This window comes from Hyla sarda, chromosome 4 (assembly GCF_029499605.1).
Source record: "Hyla sarda isolate aHylSar1 chromosome 4, aHylSar1.hap1, whole genome shotgun sequence".
In the NCBI taxonomy this organism is placed as follows: Eukaryota; Metazoa; Chordata; class Amphibia; order Anura; family Hylidae; genus Hyla; species Hyla sarda.
Window position 1 is genome coordinate 280,801,971 of NC_079192.1, and position 19,701 is coordinate 280,821,671.

Genomic DNA, 19,701 nt, shown 5'->3' on the forward strand with positions numbered 1-19,701 from the left:
CAGAAGAAAATGGTCTCTTTTGTCAAAGTCTTGGTGTGCACAAGTAAGTATTGAGGATATGATTATGTAAAACTTAAAGGGGTACTCCGGTGGTCAACATGTTTTTCTGTTTTTGACCCTATTTGTTTTGTTTCATTTCTATTCTTGTTGTTTAGCCTACTCTATTTCCGTTCTTTGTCGTCTTTTTATGCCCCACTTTGTTTTCCTATCTTTGCTTCTATTTCCTGTTTCTTGCTGTGCTGAAAACTACAAATCCCAGCATGCCACATGCCTTGCTGGTTTGGGGCGGCTCCTTTTTTGTTTGTTTGTTTGTTCCGCCCTTTACCCATCCTACTATTTTCCCGGGTCAGCCCCCTTATACACAGCACACTAGTATAATCAGCCTTGGTTGGGATACACTGGCATACACACACACAAAAGGGACTACAACTCCCAGCATGTGTCATTCAGGAGTCTTCAGTCTGTGGTATAACACCAGCATGCTGCCTCTGTAGTCTCCTGGGGGTTGTAGTTCATCACACCTCTGTAGGGCATGCGCCAGTGTTTCCCAACCAGGGTGCCTCCAGGTGTTGCAAAACTACAACTCCCAGCATGCCCTGACAGCCTTTGGGCATGCTAGGAGTTGTAGTTTTGCAACAGCTGGAGGCACACTGGTTGGGAAACACTGGTGTAACATGATGTGTATGCTGAATAGGCTAGAACAGTGTTTCCCAACCAGTGTGCCTCCAGCTGTTGCAAATCTACCACTCCCAGCATGCCCAAAGTCTGTCAGGGCATGCTGGGCGTTGTAGTTTTGCATCAGCTTGTTGCTTTCATTTTTATGAAGGCCTGTGAAAAAAGAAGGAATCTGATTGGTTGCTATGGGCAACTGGGCAAGTTTTCCTCTGCACAGGTTTTTAAAAGTCTCCCCCATAGAGATCATTCCCAGTATGAGATTTATTCCCTTGCAGTCCATACATCCCCAGCCCGTGCACCTTCTTATCCTCCCCTTCAGATAACACTTATCTTCTCTGTGAGGTCCTTCTCCTGTGCAGACCTGCATCCTTAGAATACAGAGCAGGGGGAGGGAGGTGAGGAGCTGTGTACTCAGCTGGATGAGATGAGGGGCGTGGCTTATTTTTCTCATGCAGACAAAGAAATAAAAAAAAAAAGCTGTGACATCTTGTCCACAACAGACTCAGAACTGTGGACAACAGTAAAAGAAAACCCTCTGAACTACAGAACTTCCTGCCCAACAAACAGGTAAGAAAAACACACACATGCTGCCAAAACATATAACACATGTATATTGCAAAAAAACTAAACTTACAAAGAAGATGCCATATAGTCAAGAAAATTAACCACCGGAGTACCCCTTCAAGTTTTAATATTATCCTTAGAATGATATACATGAACTAAATTTTTTTTTTGTCTAGCAAAAGCAAAGGTGTGCAAAAAAAACACCATGTGCCACCTATACCGCCAAGTATTGATGTGATGCAAAAGGTGGAAGGGAACGATGTGTGGTCCATTGTAACCGGGGGGGGGGGGGGGTAAAAACCTCCCCTGTAAGGCCTTACTCTCGCCCTATTAATTTCCTTCTTGGCAAGTGTTACTCACCCTAAAAAGGGCGGCCCCACACAGGAACCTCTCCCTATTTCCACTTAAAAATCCTGGGAAATGGCAGTCTTTTAACGTGGAAATGTTACTGTGTAGGCCGCCCTTTATAGGATGAGTAACACTTACCAAGAAGGGAATTAATAGTGCGAGAGTAGGGCCTTACAGGGGAAGTTTTTACCTGCACTGGTTAAACATAACCATAAATTGTTCCCTTCCACCTTTTAGAGGTCTTTGCATCACATTAATACTTGGTGGTGTAGGAGGCACATGGTGTTTTTTTGCACACCTTTCCTTTTCTTAGATATAAACAATTTTTGGTCCATATATTATATTCTAAGAAAAGTTAGGTTTTAGCTTATGCATATCCTTAATACTTACTTGTGGTCTGATGCGGAGGAATTTCTGTAACTGGGGAGCAGCACCTTAAATATGTTTGGCACTATCCATATTTGTGAAGTGTTGGTGTGTCACCATGGTCAATCTACTCTGATGCATCAGGCATTGGTGGGTGGAAATCCATCTTCACAAAGGTCAGTCTCTCCACATTATTTGTGGACAGACAAGTTCTTCTTGAGGTTACTTTAGCCCCCGCCGTACCCGCTCTGATTGCACACTACTGGCCAGGCATGCCAGCTTTTCCAGGGCAAACTCTGCTAGTTGCGGCCACAAAACAGGTTTGGCTGCCCAGAAGTACAGCGGATCTTCAAAGTGTGTTGGCAGGGTCATGTCAAGGTATGCAACCACCTGCTGGTTCAGGTCCTGCTCAGGTCTACCTGCTGCTGATGAGTTGCTTCACTATACAGGTGAAGAAAGCTACTCCTCATCGAATGTAGACTCCGGCTGCTGTTGATGGAGCTGGTACTGCTCCTGCCACCCCTCCCTATCAGCCATGGCAGTGGAAGGTAAGCGTAGAGGGCTCCCCGAGTCAGACCTGTGAGAGGATGGACGATGGCGCAGATAGGCATCGGCCAACTGACTAGGTAGGATTTCTCTGTAGTAGGTCAGTTTGTTCTCCCTCTCAGTGGGTGTAAAAAATGCCCCCGGTAGCGAGAGTCAAACAAGGTGGAGAGCCAGAAGTCATCCCCATGCCGAATGGTGACAATTCGGCTGTCACTACACAAGCAAGTGAGCATGCATCGTGCCATTTGTGCAATTGACTCGGAGAGACTCCCTGCCTCCATCTCCACTGCATACTGCCACAGTGTGTCTGGGTCCTCTGTCTAGTCCTCCTCATCATCCTGTAGCTCCTCTGGCTGCTTCTGCTCCTCCTCTCCTGTCAGATGCCCATAAAAACCACCCATTTCATGAAACCTTGCTTGTGCTCTACTGTCCCCCTCCTCTTCCAGTTCAGCCCCCACAGGGCTCATGTGGCCGTGAGATGTAGGTGCCACATCTCCAGTGTCCCGACCAGCCATCGTTTCCAACACGTGTTGTAGTAAATGAAGCAGTGGAATTATGTCCTTTATCCCATAATCCTGGCAACTGACTAATAATGTGGCTTCCTCAATGGACCTGAGCAAACGGCAGGTGTCACACATGAGCTGCCACTGGTTGACTTCGAAGTTACATAGGGGAGTAACCCTATTCGCTTGGATCATCAAGAAATCAGTGATGGCTTTTCTCTGTTCGTATAGTCGGTCCAACATATGAAGGGTGGAATTCCAATGTGTGGAAACGTCGCAAATCAGACTATGTTGGGGGATGACGTTCTGACATTGCAGCTCAAGGGTGTCCTCACATGTGGACGTGCCATTTTAGATGCCCTGGAGCCTGGACCGCACTAAATGGAGTTTAATGAAGTGATTTGTTTAACTGAATCAACTGGATTAGTTGCAAATCAAATTTTTCCTGAAATTCATAACAAATTTGGATTCATCAGATTCAATTCGCTCATCTCTAGTCAGAACATTCAGGGCCAATCCGGTGAGCTCTTTTAATGATCATGGTAGAAGAAAGGTCTGGAATCTGGAGCTCTCTGGGCAGATTAACGAATGCCAACTATAGAAAAATTGTTGAATCTGCTGTGATTTTTCAGACTGTCCAACTTATCAAGGACCTTTTCCAGTTGAAGCTAATTTTCCTCCAGACAGGATAACTAAGATTAGATAGAGTCCTCCAAGTCAGAGATCCACTGTCCCTTGCACTGTTTTTTGCTTCTCAGTTTACAACTAGTACACAAGAGTCCAGGAGGTTTGTCAAAATTTAAAGGGGTATTCCGGGTAAAGACCTCTTATGCCCTATCCAAAGGATAGGGAATAAGATGTCTGATTGTGGGGGGCCTGATGCTGGGATCCACCAGCCCCGCAATCTCCCTGCAACACCCGCATTCTATGGGGAGCTGTGTCTCTAGTTTCGGAAACCTCTGGGGTTCCGGGACTGGCGACGTGACGTAATGCCACGACCCCTCCATTCATGTCTATGGGAGGGGGTGTGATAGCCGTCATGCCCCCTCCTATAGACATGAATGGAGGGGGCGTGGTGTGACGTCACGTCCCCAGTACCGGAAACCCAGAGGTTTCCGAAACTAGAGACGCAGGGTGCTGCAGGGAGATCACGGGGGGTCCCAGCAGCGGGCCTCCCACGATCAGACATCTTATGCCCTGTCCCTTAGATAGGGGATAAGATGTTTTTGTCCAGAATACCCTTTAAATCAAATGAAAGCATAAGAACCTAGCTATGTAGGTTGGTGGCCAGCTATGTAGGTAGGTGGCCAGGTAGCTAGCTATGTAAGTAGGTGGCCAGGAACCTATCTATGTAGGTTGGTGGCCAGCTATGTAGGTAGGTGGCCAGGTAGCCAGCTATGTAGGTAGATGGTAAGGTAGCAAGGTGGCCAGGTAGCTAGATATGTAGGTAGGTGGCCAGGTAGCTAGTCATGTAGGCAGGTGGTAAGGTAGGTAGCTGTGTAGTTAGGGTGCCAGATAGCCAGCTATGTAGGTAGATGGTAAGGTAGCAAGGTGGCCAGGTAGCTAGATATGTAGGTAGGTGGCCAGGTAGCTAGTCATGTAGGCAGGTGGTAAGGTAGGTAGCTGTGTAGTTAGGGTGCCAGATAGCCAGCTATGTAGGTAGATGGTCAGGTAGGTAGCTATGTAGTTTGGTGGCCAGGTAGCTAGCTATGTAGGTGGATGGCCAGGAAGGTAGGAATTCGCTAACTCCCCCCCCCCCCCTATTTTTCAGGATAAGGTAAAAAAGATTTGCTTACCTCATGTCCCTTGCAGCAGTCTCCCCCACAGCTCAGGCACATCCTTCCTCTTTCACAATGAAGGCACCGATGAGTTGTGTCAAGCGCCTGTGCTGTATCTTCCCTTTGGCAGCCTGCATCCTTCCCTGGGTGTGTGCCAATGGAGGGGGCCAGTTTTGCCAAAGATTAGGTATGTAGGTGACATTACGTGACACTACTCACTGGACTTCTAAGGGCAAAAAGATCAGAGATTTCTACCAGTGAAAAACAAGTTGTACCTGATATATATCAAACTACTCAGCTCTTCCTGCTCCATAACATGATGCTGATAGATTACATAGCATTACCATGTTGATAGATTCCCTTTAAATTACAATGGTCATACATATTTAATATTGTAACTTGAATTAATGCAGACTGAAAAAGCATTACCCAACTTTGTGACCCTGTACTGTTATTTCTCCAAACTAAGAGCAGAAGTAAAATGTCAGATACAAGACAAATTGAATTTACTTCAAACAGGGCAAACAGCAGCATTTCTAGGGCTTGGAAGAAATGTGCAGACGGTCTGGTGTTTTAAAGAATAGTTTTCATGCTAATTTCTTAAGACAAACATTCAATAGTATGGTTTTCTTGTTTTCAACAATACTGCCAGCAAATTCTAAAAAATGCACTGGTTAATAAATTAAAAGCATCAAAGCAGAATACTGACTGAACAATCTGTTTTTGCTTTTCATTTAAACTATTGGTTAAATAATATAAGATAAAAGCAGTGCAGCACCATAGGGGCAGGATATGTCCCTTCTAAGGGGGACAGACACAAGGGACTCCTGAAGCTGCTGCTACTTACTGGTTAACTGGAGCCAAAACCAGCTATTGGCCACCTGTGTGTGATTTATGGATGTTGGCCCATAACAGTGCTGGGCCAAAGAGCTTGTGGCTAAGATTTGGAGAACTATGGCAAACATTGTAGGGGTACTGAGGCTTCTATAAGTAGGGTACTGAGAAAGGTACATTGACTGCTATGAAACTATAGATTGTTATTCAGTATTTTTATTTGTATATTCTTTTCTATCTATTCTACACTGTTTGAAAAAGTTACATTGAAAAGTTAATAGCAACTCCATTTATGAAAGTATGTATTAATAAATATTAAAAGTTTTTTCTAAAATTGATAATTCATTTAGCACCACACCTGTCCTCAGGTTATGTGTGGTATTGCAGTTCAGTTCCATTGAAGTGACTGGACCTAGGTTGTAATACCTCACACAACCTGAGGACAGATGTAATGCTGTTTTTGGAAGACATTTGCTTTGGTTTTCTTTTTCTGGATAACCCCTTTAAATACCATTTAAACAATAGTAAAACCTCATGTGACTGTAGACATATGTTCTGCTGAACCACATCAGTGCTCAATTTCATAAAAAAAAAAAAAAATAATAAAGCAATGTCCTTTCCAATTTGTCCATATGGCTGGAAAACATTAAACAATAACTTAGACTGTATACAACAACAAGCTTTAATATAGTTTTCTTTGCATTGTCTAAATAGGAAGGTTTTGCCGTGTTAACTTATTTGACAGTTGATTTGATAGCCTATCTCATTTAAAGAGGCACTCCGCCCCTAGACATCTTATTCCCTATCCAAAGGAATAATAGGTAATAAGATGTCTGATCACGGAGGTCCTACCGCTGGGGACCCCCGCGATCTCCCTACTGCACCTGGAGTTCGTTTAGAGCATAGGGTACAGCGCTGGTGGCTCGTGATGTCTCGGCTATGCCCCCTCAATGCAAGTCTATGGGAGGGGGTGTGATAGTAGTCACGCCCCCTCCCATATACTTGCATTGAGGGGGCGTAGCCGTGATGTCACAAGCGGGGCATGGCCGTGATGTCACGAGCCTCCGCCCCGCATCGCCAGTCATCTGGAACGGAGCGAAGTGTGTGTGGGTGCCGCAGCCGAGATCGCGGGGATCCCTAGTGGTGGAACCCCCGTGATCACACATCTTATCCTTTGGATAGGGGATAAGATGTCTAGGGGCGGAGTACCCCTTTAATGTCTATTTAATACTTACATTAGTCTGACTACACATGTAAAACAGTATTCACATTTCTTGCCAGTTAAAAACAAGGCATGGGGTGACTGTAAATTATTATCTCTGGTTAAAGGAGTAGTCCAGTGGTGATTCAGTGGTGAGCAACTTATCCCCTATCCTAAGGATAGGGGATAAATTGCAGATCGCGGGGGGTCCGACTGCTGGGGCCCCCTGCGATCTCCTGTACGGAGCCCCGACAGCCCGCGGGAAGGGGGCGTGTTGACCTCCGCACGAGGCGGCGGCCGACACGCCCCCTCAATACAACTCTATGGCAGAGCCGAAGCGCTGCCTTCGGCAATCTCCGGCTCTGCCATAGAGATGTATTGAGGGGGCGTGTCGGCCGCCGCCTCGTGCGGGGGTCGACACCCGCTATCTCGGCGGAGAGCCGGGGCCCCGTACAGAGAGATCGCAGGGGGCCCCAGCGGTCGAACCCCCCGCGATCTCAAACTTATCCCCTATCCTTAGGATAGGGGATAAGTTTTTCACCACTGGACTACCCCTTTAATGTTTAATTTGTCTGGGTAGAGCTATTCTTGGTTTCATACTAAACCGAAACAGGGAGAGATCTATCAAACAAGATGGGTGGGGTAAGGAAAAGATGATGGGGACCACCCCAATGACATGAAAGGGATGACCATTCCTCTTTAATGGGCCAAATTTAGCCTTATAGTAACTATGTTTGATTCAATTCCCGGATGTATCCTATGTATGGTCAGGAATACATTTGGGAAATGGACTAAACATAGTCACTATATGACTATTTCTTCCCATCTGCCTTGTTTGATTTCTCCCTGTACCCTCTCTCTTATATTTGCCTAGAAGTTAAAGGGGTAGTCTGGTGGAAAACTTTTTTTTTTAAATGAACTGGTGCCATAAAGTTAAACAGATTTGCAAATTACTTCTATTAACAAAATCTTTATCCTTTCAGTACCTTTTAGCAGCTGTTTACTACAGAGGAAAATCTTTATTTTTTTAATTTCTTTTTTGTGTTGTCCACAGTGCTTTCTGCTGACACCTGATGCCTGTATCAGGAATTGTCCAGAGCAGGAGAAAATCCCCCATAGCAAACCTATGCTGCTCTGGACAGTTCCTGACACTGACAGAGGTGTCAGCAGAGAGCACTGTGGACAACACAAAAAAGAAATTTAAAAAGTAAAGAATTTCCTCTGTAGCATACAGCTGCTAAAAAGTACTGAAAGGATTAAGATTTTTTAATAGAAGTAATTTACAAATCTGGTTAACTTTATGGCACCAGTTCATTTAAAAAAAAAAAAAGTTTGCCACCGGAGTACCCCTTTAACCAGAGCGAGAGAAAACTCTTGCCGTCTCATTCTTTGACTTGGCTGTAGATCTTCACAGCGTTGTGGTTCTGAAAATACCAAAACCTGATCCAACTAATTACATTATAATTGCAGAGACATTTCTGTGCAAACTTAGGCTTTTATTGGCATCACACATGGTGTCTGGCTACTGTATTTAGGAAGCTCAAATAGAACCTAATTAAAAGAACCGATTTTAAAGTGAATAGAATGCAGTATAGCCATTACTGACGCATCATGTTTTAGGCTGATGTTGTTCCTGGCCTTCTTCCTAAATTATTTCTTCTACCTTTATCTTGCTTATTGAAAGTTGTTAAAATGTTTGTAGCTCTTTTTTTGTTTCTATTATCTTCTTGGAAACTTCATTTTGCATCTGTTTTTGGTGGGATGTTTTGCTGTAATGGTTAACCGGTTATCTAGAGTTTGACTTAAATTCCCAAAAAATCACTTTGTAGCTTCTCTTAAACACATGGAAACAAGCGATCGAATTTTGCTAATTGCATCATTTCCATGTTTTCAACAACATCCAACATTCTTCCACAACCAATGGCTTGGATGCCACATGTAGCTCACAACCACCTCCTGAGGGACTCATCAAAGGAGTCCTCAATTATGACCACACTGAAAATTGACAATATAGCAGATGTATCCCAACCAAATAATAATGCTAGTTTAAATAGTTAAAAGGGTTTTTCCCACAATGCAAAGTGATATCAGATGTAACTGTGTTGTCATGCAACAAAGCTCACTCATTTCCACAATCCCCCTTGAAGTAGAGTCTAACAAGTAATATGCAGTTTCACTGAGCATGTGTGACCATCTCAGTAGATGTCCTAAGATGGTCCAAACCAAGGGCAACAAGTTAAAACAAAGAAGGTACATTGGAGATTAGTAACTATAAATACTGTATCTCTCAAACAGTACATTTTCAGAAATGCTTGTACATTTGAGATATGTTTACTTTGACATAATACATTAGTTCAGACATATTTATCTTTGTGGAATAATCCCTTCAAATAACTAGAGTCACAGGGGCTTATTTATCAAGTTTAAATTTTGCTTCCATGTTCCTGTCTATGACTGCTAAGTGCTCTCAGTTGCCTGGCTCCACAGAGCTAATCTCCCACAATATAAATATATGTATGTAGTTTTACAGGATAGATAGCGTAATACTAAATACATTTCAGCAGGACTGGACTACTTTTTGTGCTATAACTCTTTTAAATCAATGTATTGCTGTGCTTGCAGACAACGCAGATCCTGACAGTTTAGCTGTCTAGATTCCATGGTCAATAGTGACTACAGCATCTTGGGGGTTGGACACAGTAAGACAGCTTCTTCTATTAGTCCATCAGCACCATGTGATTTGACTTTAGGGTGCTGATTGGTTGTTATGTTAACAAGATATCCTAATAACAGTCCCCAGATCTGACATTCTGTATGGGTTTACATATTAGGTTTAGTCCAACAGAATTCAAAATAAATTAAATATAATTTACTGCAGTATAATGCAGAGGTATAGCATTATATTATACCAGCAATTACAGGATCATATTTTCCGGCCCTCTAGTTGGACGAAAAGTAAAGCAAATGAAAGACATGTCTTTTTTGGGGGGGGGTTTAACTGTTGAAGAATATCCAAGATTTTAAACATTTCCCTTTTTATTTTTTATTTTTTTATAAATGCAAAAAAGAAAAGTAAATAAATATATTAAAAAAATCAACACATGCACATCACATCAAAAAAGGCATTAAAACAGTTGTATGGTCAACCATACTATTGAAAACATTAACCTATGTTGCGAAAAGCATACAACTCTGTACATGGAGAAATATAAAAGTATTACCACTCAGAATACCAACATTATAACAACGGAGTCCAAAAAACTAAACCAAACAAATTGTGTGTACCTTAAAATGTATTAACCCATTCCCCACCCGTGCCATAAAATTAAACAGATTTGCAAATGGATTCTATCAAAAAATCTTAACCCCTCAGCTGCTGTATACTACAGATATACTTCAGAGAAATTTGTGAAGTTCTTTCCAGTCTGGCAACAGTGCTCTCTGTTGACACCTTTGTCCGTGTCAGGAACTGTCCAGAGCAGGAGAGGTTTTCTGTGGGGATATACTTCTAATCTGGACAGCTCCTTACACAGACAGAGGTGTCAGCAGGGAGCACTGTTGTCAGACGGGAAAGAACTTGACAAATTTCTCTGTAGAATACAGCAGCTGGTAAGTGCTGGAAGGTTTAAGATTTTTAAATAGGAGTAATTTACAAATTTGTTTAACTTTCTGGCACCAGTTGATTTGAAAACATTTGTTTCCACTGTTTTTACCGGATTTCCCCTTTAAGTACCAAGGGCGTACCTGTACGCCCTGGATCCTTAAGCTTAAGCTGCGATCGCTTCAGAGCAGTGAGTGTCGGCTACGATCAGTAGCCTCACACTCACTGCTTATGGATTTTAACTCTTTAGACGCCGTAATCAATGCTGATTATGGCGTTTAAAGTGAAAGTAAAAGATGCCAGCAGCTCAGTGGAGCGGGGGTTCCGTGAGCTAAAATAGTGGAGGAGGGTCCCCTTACCTACCTCCTGCCGGTTCAGTTATGTAGCCTGGTTTAGCCAGGCTATATCAGTGGACCGCCGATCACACTGCATAATGCATAGCATTATGCAGTACATGCAATCTAATGATTGCATATAAAAGTCCCCTATGGGGACTTAAGAAGTGTAAAATAAGAAAAATAAAAAAGTTTGCCCTTGTGCCTAGAGAAAGTGTTTACAGTGTTTGCTATCTCCATTGACTTCGAACCTTGCCGCCTGCCCCGACCTTCTGCTACGTCTGACCTTGCCTCTGTCTAGTCCTTCTGTCCCACGCCTTCTCAGCAGTCAGCGAGGTTGAGCCGTTGCCGGTGGATACGACCTGGTTGCTACCGCCGCAGCAAGACCATCCCGCTTTGCGGCGGGCTCTGGTGAATACCAGTAGCAACCCTAGAACCGGTCCACCGACACGGTCCACGCCAATCCCTCGCTGACACAGAGGATCCACATCCAGCCTGCCGAATCCTAACAGTAGGCAGCATTACACAACCCAGATCATTCTGCTTTTGTAAACCAAGATGGAGCTTATCCTATGTATGCCACATCAGCAAAAAGAGATAAGAAAAAGGCATATACTGTACATAAAACTCTACAATATTCTTTAATAAAAGCCTATGCTCCACTATACCAATATAAATTATGGAGCTGAAATTTGTGTATTTGACAAAAAAAAAGGCATTTAATGTGTCTGTGTGTACTACTTCCCATTAAAAGCTGCCAGTTTGCCAGCCAGTGCAGCGCATTCCTACTACTCCCTGGAAAAATATAATATCATAGTACTTTACATTAGCTATTTAAGTGATATGGATAAATGGCCATACAGTTTTATTGAGCATTTGTATTTTTTTTTCTTTGTGACATATAAGGAAGAGCCAGGTTGTAATAAAGTTATATGACTTCTAATATGTAAGCTAATCTTATAACCTTCCTTTTTATTTGGCCGTGACCTAGAATACCTGTTTATTACTTCAACTACTGTTTCTCTGCTACTGATCTGTTAACCAAAAAATGCTTTTTTATGATTGCTTAACTCACATCATGGATGTTCTGTGCTGTCACCTGAGTTTTTTTTCTTTTTACTGTGGTATTCTTTCCAAGTATTTCCATACATCCCTTTTCCTTGTTAACCTCTACTGCCATGTCTTTCATCTTTAAGGAGTTTTCTTGTAAAGGTCTTTCCATTTGCCATCTGTGAGCTCTTTGAAATTCTTTTGGTACATTTTTTTTGTCCTCAGATCAACATCCTTTGTTAATTTTTGTTGAATGTTGTAGAAAGAATTGTAACATATCCATTCCTGATTGAGGTTTTGCTTCTGCAATTGTTTTATCAATAGGGACCTCCTTAACGATGTCAGATACTGCCCCTTACTGAGCCTTATATGCCTAAGCATATGTATAGATAGTACCATAAAAAAAATCTCTGCCCAGATAATATGCCACATATGTTTTTTTTTTAAATACCTTTGTGCAATTTTTAGGGTCGATTTTAAAGCAGTCCCATCTTGAAATGTTGTTTCCTGCCCCCCTTTAGCTTGTTTGTGGCTGCAGAAGGTTGTCAGAAAGCAGGGAAAATACACAATTTGCTTAACTCCTATTGACTTTAGGGTTCAGTATTGTTATTTTGTTACCTTGTAACATGAGTTTTGAGTAGTACATTGAATTTGCCTTTAAAGAATGGATTGCAAATTGTAACAGTTTAATTTCTTAAAATGTTTTCACTTTACAGTTGTACAACAAGCGTAATGGTAAGATTTTCCTTTAAAAAGTATGACATGGGTGGTCATTATAAAACACTCTAGATGGCGCTGTTGCTTGTATACTTGATATTCTGAAATCCAACCTACATACAACCTTTTATACCTGACAACCTGGCTCGGGCACACTACTTAAATTCTGCTTACAATACTTTTGGCGGAATTCATAAGGAAGAGCCAAGAGTCAATGGGACCCTTACAAATAGACAGAGCACACAAACATTTCAACTTCAGTCACATCAATGGCGGTTTTCAACATCACACTTAAACAGTCAGATCCCTCTGTATTTTAAGGCTTCTGCCAGTCCTTAATGGCTCCCTGAATCACAACGGGTCAGATAAATCTTTAGGCCTTCAGGGTAACCAGTCAACCACTAAAACACTTTACTTGTCCCCATAGAACTAGCATTTATCGCAGCCCAGTCTGACTACAGTTTGATCACTGTTCTACTCACCAGCCTCTGGTAGCCACATCGACCTTCCCATCCCCATAGGACCTGGAGATGCTACAGAGCCAACTTCACAGGCTGACAATACTATTAATGTGAACTTGTTTTAGTTTCAGCCCTACACAGGGGCAATCCTAGGCATACCCATTACATGACTATAATCTAGTAGCCCCAGAACCCTAACGGTCAGTTGCCCACCCACTGCAGGGGATCTACTCCAAAGATTCACACTGGTCTTCAAGCCTCCAGTACATCATGTCGAAGGTTAGACATAAAAAATATTCATAGGTCAAATGCAGATTCTCTTGGTGCCCCACATATCTCTCTGTGGAGCCTATTTCACATCACATTGCCCCCACTGTCAGCATTATGGTGTGCCAGCAGCAAATGGCAATACCTTTACAAGCCTTAGACTTGAACTCTCTCGCTCTCTCTTTCTTTCGTAGTGGGAAACACAGATTATTATATTTTAATAAGGCTTTAACAACTGGATTTAGAGAAAGGTGTAGATGATCATTGACTTGTGTAGACAGCCATTTTAACACTATCCATTTAAATCAAGAAAATAACTTCCTAGAAAAGCAGGTGGGAGCAGAGAACTGTCGCAATAAATCCAGAAGAAAACCACAAACATACAGAAGGAAATGCACAGAGACACTGGTAGACAGCCAAAGTCTGTGACAACTGCTTCATTGTGTAAAAAGTTACTGGCTTTTGTCTGAAACATAACTGCTATTATACAGAAGGCAGCACTGCTATCATGCGCAATTTATATTTTATTACTCAAATTCATATTCCATCCACATGCACAGTTTATAGAACATTTACATTTGACATGTTATTCGGCAGGTAAACCTTATGGTCATAATTAGAGAGGAGCAAAGTTACAGTACAGTAATTTGATTCGGCACAAACTTCTCGGCTCAGCAGTTGCTGAGTTTAGCCTGCATAAATTGGTTCAGCTTTCAGGTGCTCGAGTGGGCTGGAAAAGGTGGATACAGTCCTAGGAGAGAGTCTCCAGCCCACCGGAACACCTGAAAGCTGAACTCATTTATGCAGGCCAAAGTCAGCAACTGCCGAGCCGAGAGGTTAGTGAGGAATGGAATTACTGTAACTTCACTCATCTCTAGTATAATACAGGTACTGTACGTATCAGCTTCTGGATTATGTTTGCAATAGCCATACCCATGGTTCTTCAGAATTAAAGTTACCTTCGAACCCTATCCTGGGTGGTTCTGTTGAACCACTGGAGGTGCAGACATTGTGGATATATTGCAGAAGTTAAGCATTACGAATTTCAGAAAGAAGCCTGAGTATACAGCCCTGCTTAGATTATTAGTAATGTTAACAGCATTGTAATACTACAAATGTCAAAGGGGGACCCTTCATAACATGTTCCATATGTGGAACTAATGTCTGGAGGCTTAAACTTAACTAAATTACCAGATACAGAGACATCTGTTGTGACACTATTTATCAGTTTCTGAACTAGAATAAATGATGTTTTCTTGTCTTCTTTACGTTTTTACAGGGGTAATGGAACTTGACCAAACCATAACCGTGCTTCTTACGACTAAAATGTTTGTTGCAGGATTCTTAGGATGTCTTCTTGATAACACCATTCCAGGTAGACTACATGCATACTGTATATGAATTCATTGCTTCCTGTTGCAACATTGTAATGATAAGACACATATGTAAACCATATGTACTTCAGAGGTGAAACTTAAAAGAATATCATTTTAAGAAGTGATTGCATGTGTAAACCCCTTTGCATACTCAGATGTAAACCTAAGTACACCTCAAACATCTGTAAAGTGCGACGCTAAAACAGAGAAGTCAGGAATCAATAAATATACATCTTCCCTCCCTAAGGGTGAATTCACACGTGGCAGATTTAAGATTTATTGTAGATATGTATTTCACAGCCCAATTCCTCTGCAGGGAACTCCTTGTGCTTGGTACAAAGACAACCCCATTCAGAATGGACCTACATTTCAAACACAAAAATTCCTGTAACAAATGTGTCAATTTTGCAGTAGTATATACTAGCAGGCAAGTGAATGGTATTTTACAAATCTCATTCACATTCCATAGAAGTTGTCTGCACAGAAATTGACCTGCAGTGTGAATTATTATTTTAGTATCCCCTTTCTTATTGTCATTACTTGCTATTGCTGCTTCGCTCTTTTTATCAATATTATTAAGGTGTACCTGTTAGCAAAAATGTTTGATATGATCTAGACAATACCATTATTTTATATTTGTAATATACATTGGTAAGAAAATGTGTGTATTTTTTGGGTGAAAAAATGTTGACCCTGCAGCTATTGCCTGTGCAGAGACCAAATACAGGAAGTGAGGGCAGGACAAGCAGGGCTCTGTGCAAGCTCCTGGCATGTACACCAGCCTGCTGTGTGAGCCGGGAGCATGTCACAGAGCTTCACTACACAGAGCCTTGCTTGTCCTCGGTGTACAGAGCCCTGCTTGTCCTCAGTGTACAGAGCCCTGCTTGTCCTCAGTGTACAGAGCCCTGCTTGTCCTCAGTGTACAGAGCCCGCCCTGCTTGTCCTCAGTGTACAGAGCCCTGCTTGTCCTCAGTGTACAGAGCCCTGCTTGTCCTAAGTGTACAGAGCCCTGCTTGTCCTCAGTGTACAGAGCCCTGCTTGTCCTCAGTGTACAGAGCCCTGCTTGTCCTCACTGCGCCGAGCCCTGCTTGGCCTCAGTGTACAGAGCCCTGCTTGGCCTCGGTGTACAGAGCCCTGCTTGGCCTCAGTGTACAGAGCCCTGCTTGGCCTCAGTGTACAGAGCCCTGCTTGGCCTCAGTGTACAGAGCCCTGCCTGTCCTCAGTGTACAGAGCCCTGCTTGTCCTCAGTGTACAGAGCCCTGCTTGTCCTCAGTGTGCAGAGACCTGCTTGTCCTCACTGCGCAGAGCCCTGCTTGTCCTCAGTGTACAGAGCCCTGCTTGTCCTCAGTGTACAGAGCCCTGCTTGTCCTCAGTGTACAGAGCCCTGCTTTTCCTCAGTGTACAGAGCCCTGCTTGTCCACTCACACTTTCTGTATAGCTGCAGGGACAAAAATATGACAATAGCTGCAGGGACAAAAATATGCAAATTTTTTAACCAATGAATATTACAAATATACATGAGTTACTTTTCTACATTATATAAAAAGAAGGAGAGAACTATGGCTTCTCAGTTTTCAAGGAGTTGTCTAAAATAAGAAAAAAAAATAACATATTGCTTTCAATACAAACAGTGCCACTTTGTCCTTAGGCTGTATCTGGTAATGCAGCTTGCTGCCATCTATTGGAGGAACAATACTAGACTTAGTCTATGGACAAGATGCTTTTACTGGCCAAAGATGCAAACCATTTTATCTCATATCATATAAATATTTTAGGGCAAGTAAGGTCAATGGAAAAAGAATAAACTATATAGGGGGACAGATTATTTAAAGGGGAGCAGTGGCACAGTTCATTTAGGTGAGCAATGACAATTCATTTAGGGGAGCAATGACAATTTATTTAGGGGAGCAGTGGCACAGCTTATTAGGGAGCAGTGGCACAGTTCATTTAGGGGAGCAGTGGCACAGTTCATTTAGGGGAGCAGTGGCACAGTTCATTTAGGGGAGCAGTGGCACAGTTCATTTAGGGGAGCAATGACAATTCATTTAGGCTGAGCAGTGGCACACCTTATTAGAGAGCAGTGGCACAGTTCATTTAGGGGAGCAGTGGCACAGTTCCTTTAGGGGAGCAGTGGCACAGTTCCTTTAGAGGAGCAGTGGCACAGTTCCTTTAGCGGAGCAGTGGCACAGTTCCTTTAGGGGAGCAGTGGCACAGTTCCTTTAGAGGAGCAGTGGCACAGTTCATTTAGGGAGCAGTGGCACAGTTCCTTTAGGGGAGCAGTGGCACAGTTCCTTTAGGGGAGCAGTGGCACAGTTCCTTTAGGGGAGAAGTGGCACAGTTCATTTAGGGGAGCAGTGGCACAGTTCATTTAGGGGAGCAATGGCATAGTTCATTTAGGGAGCAGTGGCACAGTTCCTTTAGGGGAGCAGTGGCACAGTTCCTTTAGGGGAGAAGTGGCACAGTTCATTTAGGGGAGCAGTGGCACAGTTCATTTAGGGGAGCAGTGGCACAGTTCATTTAGGGGAGCAATGACAATTCATTTAGGCTGAGCAGTGGCACAGCTTATTAGAGAGCAGTGGCACAGTTCATTTAGGGGAGCAGTGGCACAGTTCCTTTAGAGGAGCAGTGGCACAGTTCCTTTAGGGGAGCAGTGGCACAGTTCCTTTAGGGGAGCAGTGGCACAGTTCCTTTAGGGGAGAAGTGGCACAGTTCATTTAGGGGAGCAGTGGCACAGTTCATTTAGGGGAGCAGTGGCACAGTTCATTTAGGGGAGCAGTGGCACAGTTCCTTTAGAGGAGCAGTGGCACAGTTCCTTTAGGGGAGCAGTGGCACAGTTCCTTTAGGGGAGCAGTGGCACAGTTCCTTTAGGGGAGCAGTGGCACAGTTCCTTTAGGGGAGAAGTGGCACAGTTCATTTAGGGGAGCAGTGGCACAGTTCATTTAGGGGAGCAGTGGCACAGTTCATTTAGGGGAGCAATGACAATTCATTTAGGCTGAGCAGTGGCACAGCTTATTAGAGAGCAGTGGCACAGTTCATTTAGGGGAGCAGTGGCACAGTTCCTTTAGAGGAGCAGTGGCACAGTTCCTTTAGGGGAGCAGTGGCACAGTTCCTTTAGGGGAGCAGTGGCACAGTTCCTTTAGGGGAGAAGTGGCACAGTTCATTTAGGGGAGCAGTGGCACAGTTCATTTAGGGGAGCAGTGGCACAGTTCATTTAGGGGAGCAGTGGCACAGTTCCTTTAGAGGAGCAGTGGCACAGTTCCTTTAGGGGAGCAGTGGCACAGTTCCTTTAGGGGAGCAGTGGCACAGTTCCTTTAGGGGAGCAGTGGCACAGTTCCTTTAGGGGAGCAGTGGCACAGTTCCTTTAGAGGAGCAGTGGCACAGTTCCTTTAGCGGAGCAGTGGCACAGTTCCTTTAGGGGAGCAGTGGCACAGTTCCTTTAGGGGAGCAGTGGCACAGTTCATTTAGGGGAGCAGTGGCACAGTTCATTTAGGGGAGCAGTGGCATAGTTCATTTAGAGGAGCAATGACAATTAATTGGGGACCATGGCACAGTTTATTAAGAGGCAGTGGTATTAATTGCTTGAGGGGGCACAGACATCATTCATTAAATCAATGGGCACAGGGCACATTGTTTTGCAATACTACATTTAGGGGACATAGCATGTACCAGGATTGTATTCAGGATACAGTATGTAGCAGCATTATATTTAGGGACACTGTTTGTGACAGTATAATATTAAAGTGCACAGTATGTGGCAGTATTGTATTTAGGAGGTAGTATTTGGCAGTATTATATTTAGTGGCACAGTGTGTGCCAGTATTATATTCAGGGGAACAGCCTTTGACAGAATTATATAAGGGGAACAGTGTGGGGCAATTTTCAGAAACAGTTACATCCTTCACAATTCAGTAGCTCATTTAGCCCAGTGACTTATTAATCAGACATCCTTTTGGATGACAGTGTGGCTGATCAATGTGAACTAGGCCTTAGTGTTCAGCTTGGACCTTCACCTGATGGTAGCGCTGGATAATTGGGCCTTTACTAAAATTAATTGAGTACCCCTGATCTAGATGATGTGTGAAGTTTGGATAGATCAATAAGTTACATAATGTTGTGTAAGGTAAATGTGTAAAGAATGTCATCAAGTTATTGTCTTTTGGGAAAATAGACAAATTTGGAAAGCAAGTTATAGTTTGCCTTTAGAATAGGTTACTAAAGCAGCAGCTACAGAGCCTCTATTACCCGAAATAATACTGAATGACCAGAATGACTGTGAATATATAATCTCACTGCTCAAGCATCTGATCTCAGGATTTTCCTCTCCAACCTTTTCGCATGTTTTGGCTAGCAACCAGCATAGTGCAATAAATCATTTGTCCAGCAAAGAAATGAAAGATCTTGTTTTCTTATTTCCGCTTAGGTTCAGATGAAGAAAGGGGAACTTCTGCTTGGCATAAACAAATACATGCAGGGAAAACTAATGGCGGTGTAGGACAATCTTGTTATGATCTGCCTTTTGTCACAAAATACCTAAGAAGGCTTTCATGGACTCGATACATTCCATTCTTGCCAACATTTCAAATGAAAAGGAATTAACTACCTTCCTGCAACACTGTGTTTCATAAGCTACATGCTTAGAATTTCAGTTTTACCAAAAGTACCAAAAGCAAGCAAAATATCAGGAGTCCTGCAACTCTGTTAAAGCGTGTTTTTGCTTACATTAGGAAATGCAGTATGTTTCTAGCATTTTATTTCACACTACTTGTTTGTGTCTGTCCTATTGATTCCTAATGCAATGAAGGTATTATTATGTAATTGGGATTTGATTGACACAAAGTCAAATAAATCTGAATAATATTGTGCCTGTTTATAGTGATGAGTAAAAGCCAAATTACTTAAGAAATACTGCCTTCATGTATGTGCGGCAGAAATATCCCAGTATTGTATCATGGATTTAATTATGTATAATATTATTGTCCTATACAGTCCATGTTTAATACATTTTAGGCACTGTTTGTAAGGCATATTAGTTAGTAGTGTGTCCTTGCTCCTTTTGGCAAGGTCTGAAGACAAAGGTGG

General features: G+C 42.9%; 1 protein-coding gene across 1 annotated transcript in view; it reads left to right on the plus strand.

The window, feature by feature from the left end:
* LOC130369295 (solute carrier family 23 member 2-like) overlaps window positions 1-19,495 on the plus strand; it is a 346,990-nt gene extending 327,495 nt beyond the window's left edge. Inside the window, exons 11-12 of the mRNA XM_056574378.1 lie at window positions 14,526-14,621; window positions 19,043-19,495. Of these exons, the coding sequence (XP_056430353.1) occupies window positions 14,526-14,621; window positions 19,043-19,218 (272 nt within the window). The 3' untranslated portion in view covers window positions 19,219-19,495. The remainder of the gene's footprint in view (window positions 1-14,525; window positions 14,622-19,042) is intronic.
* Window positions 19,496-19,701: the final 206 nt, after the last annotated feature.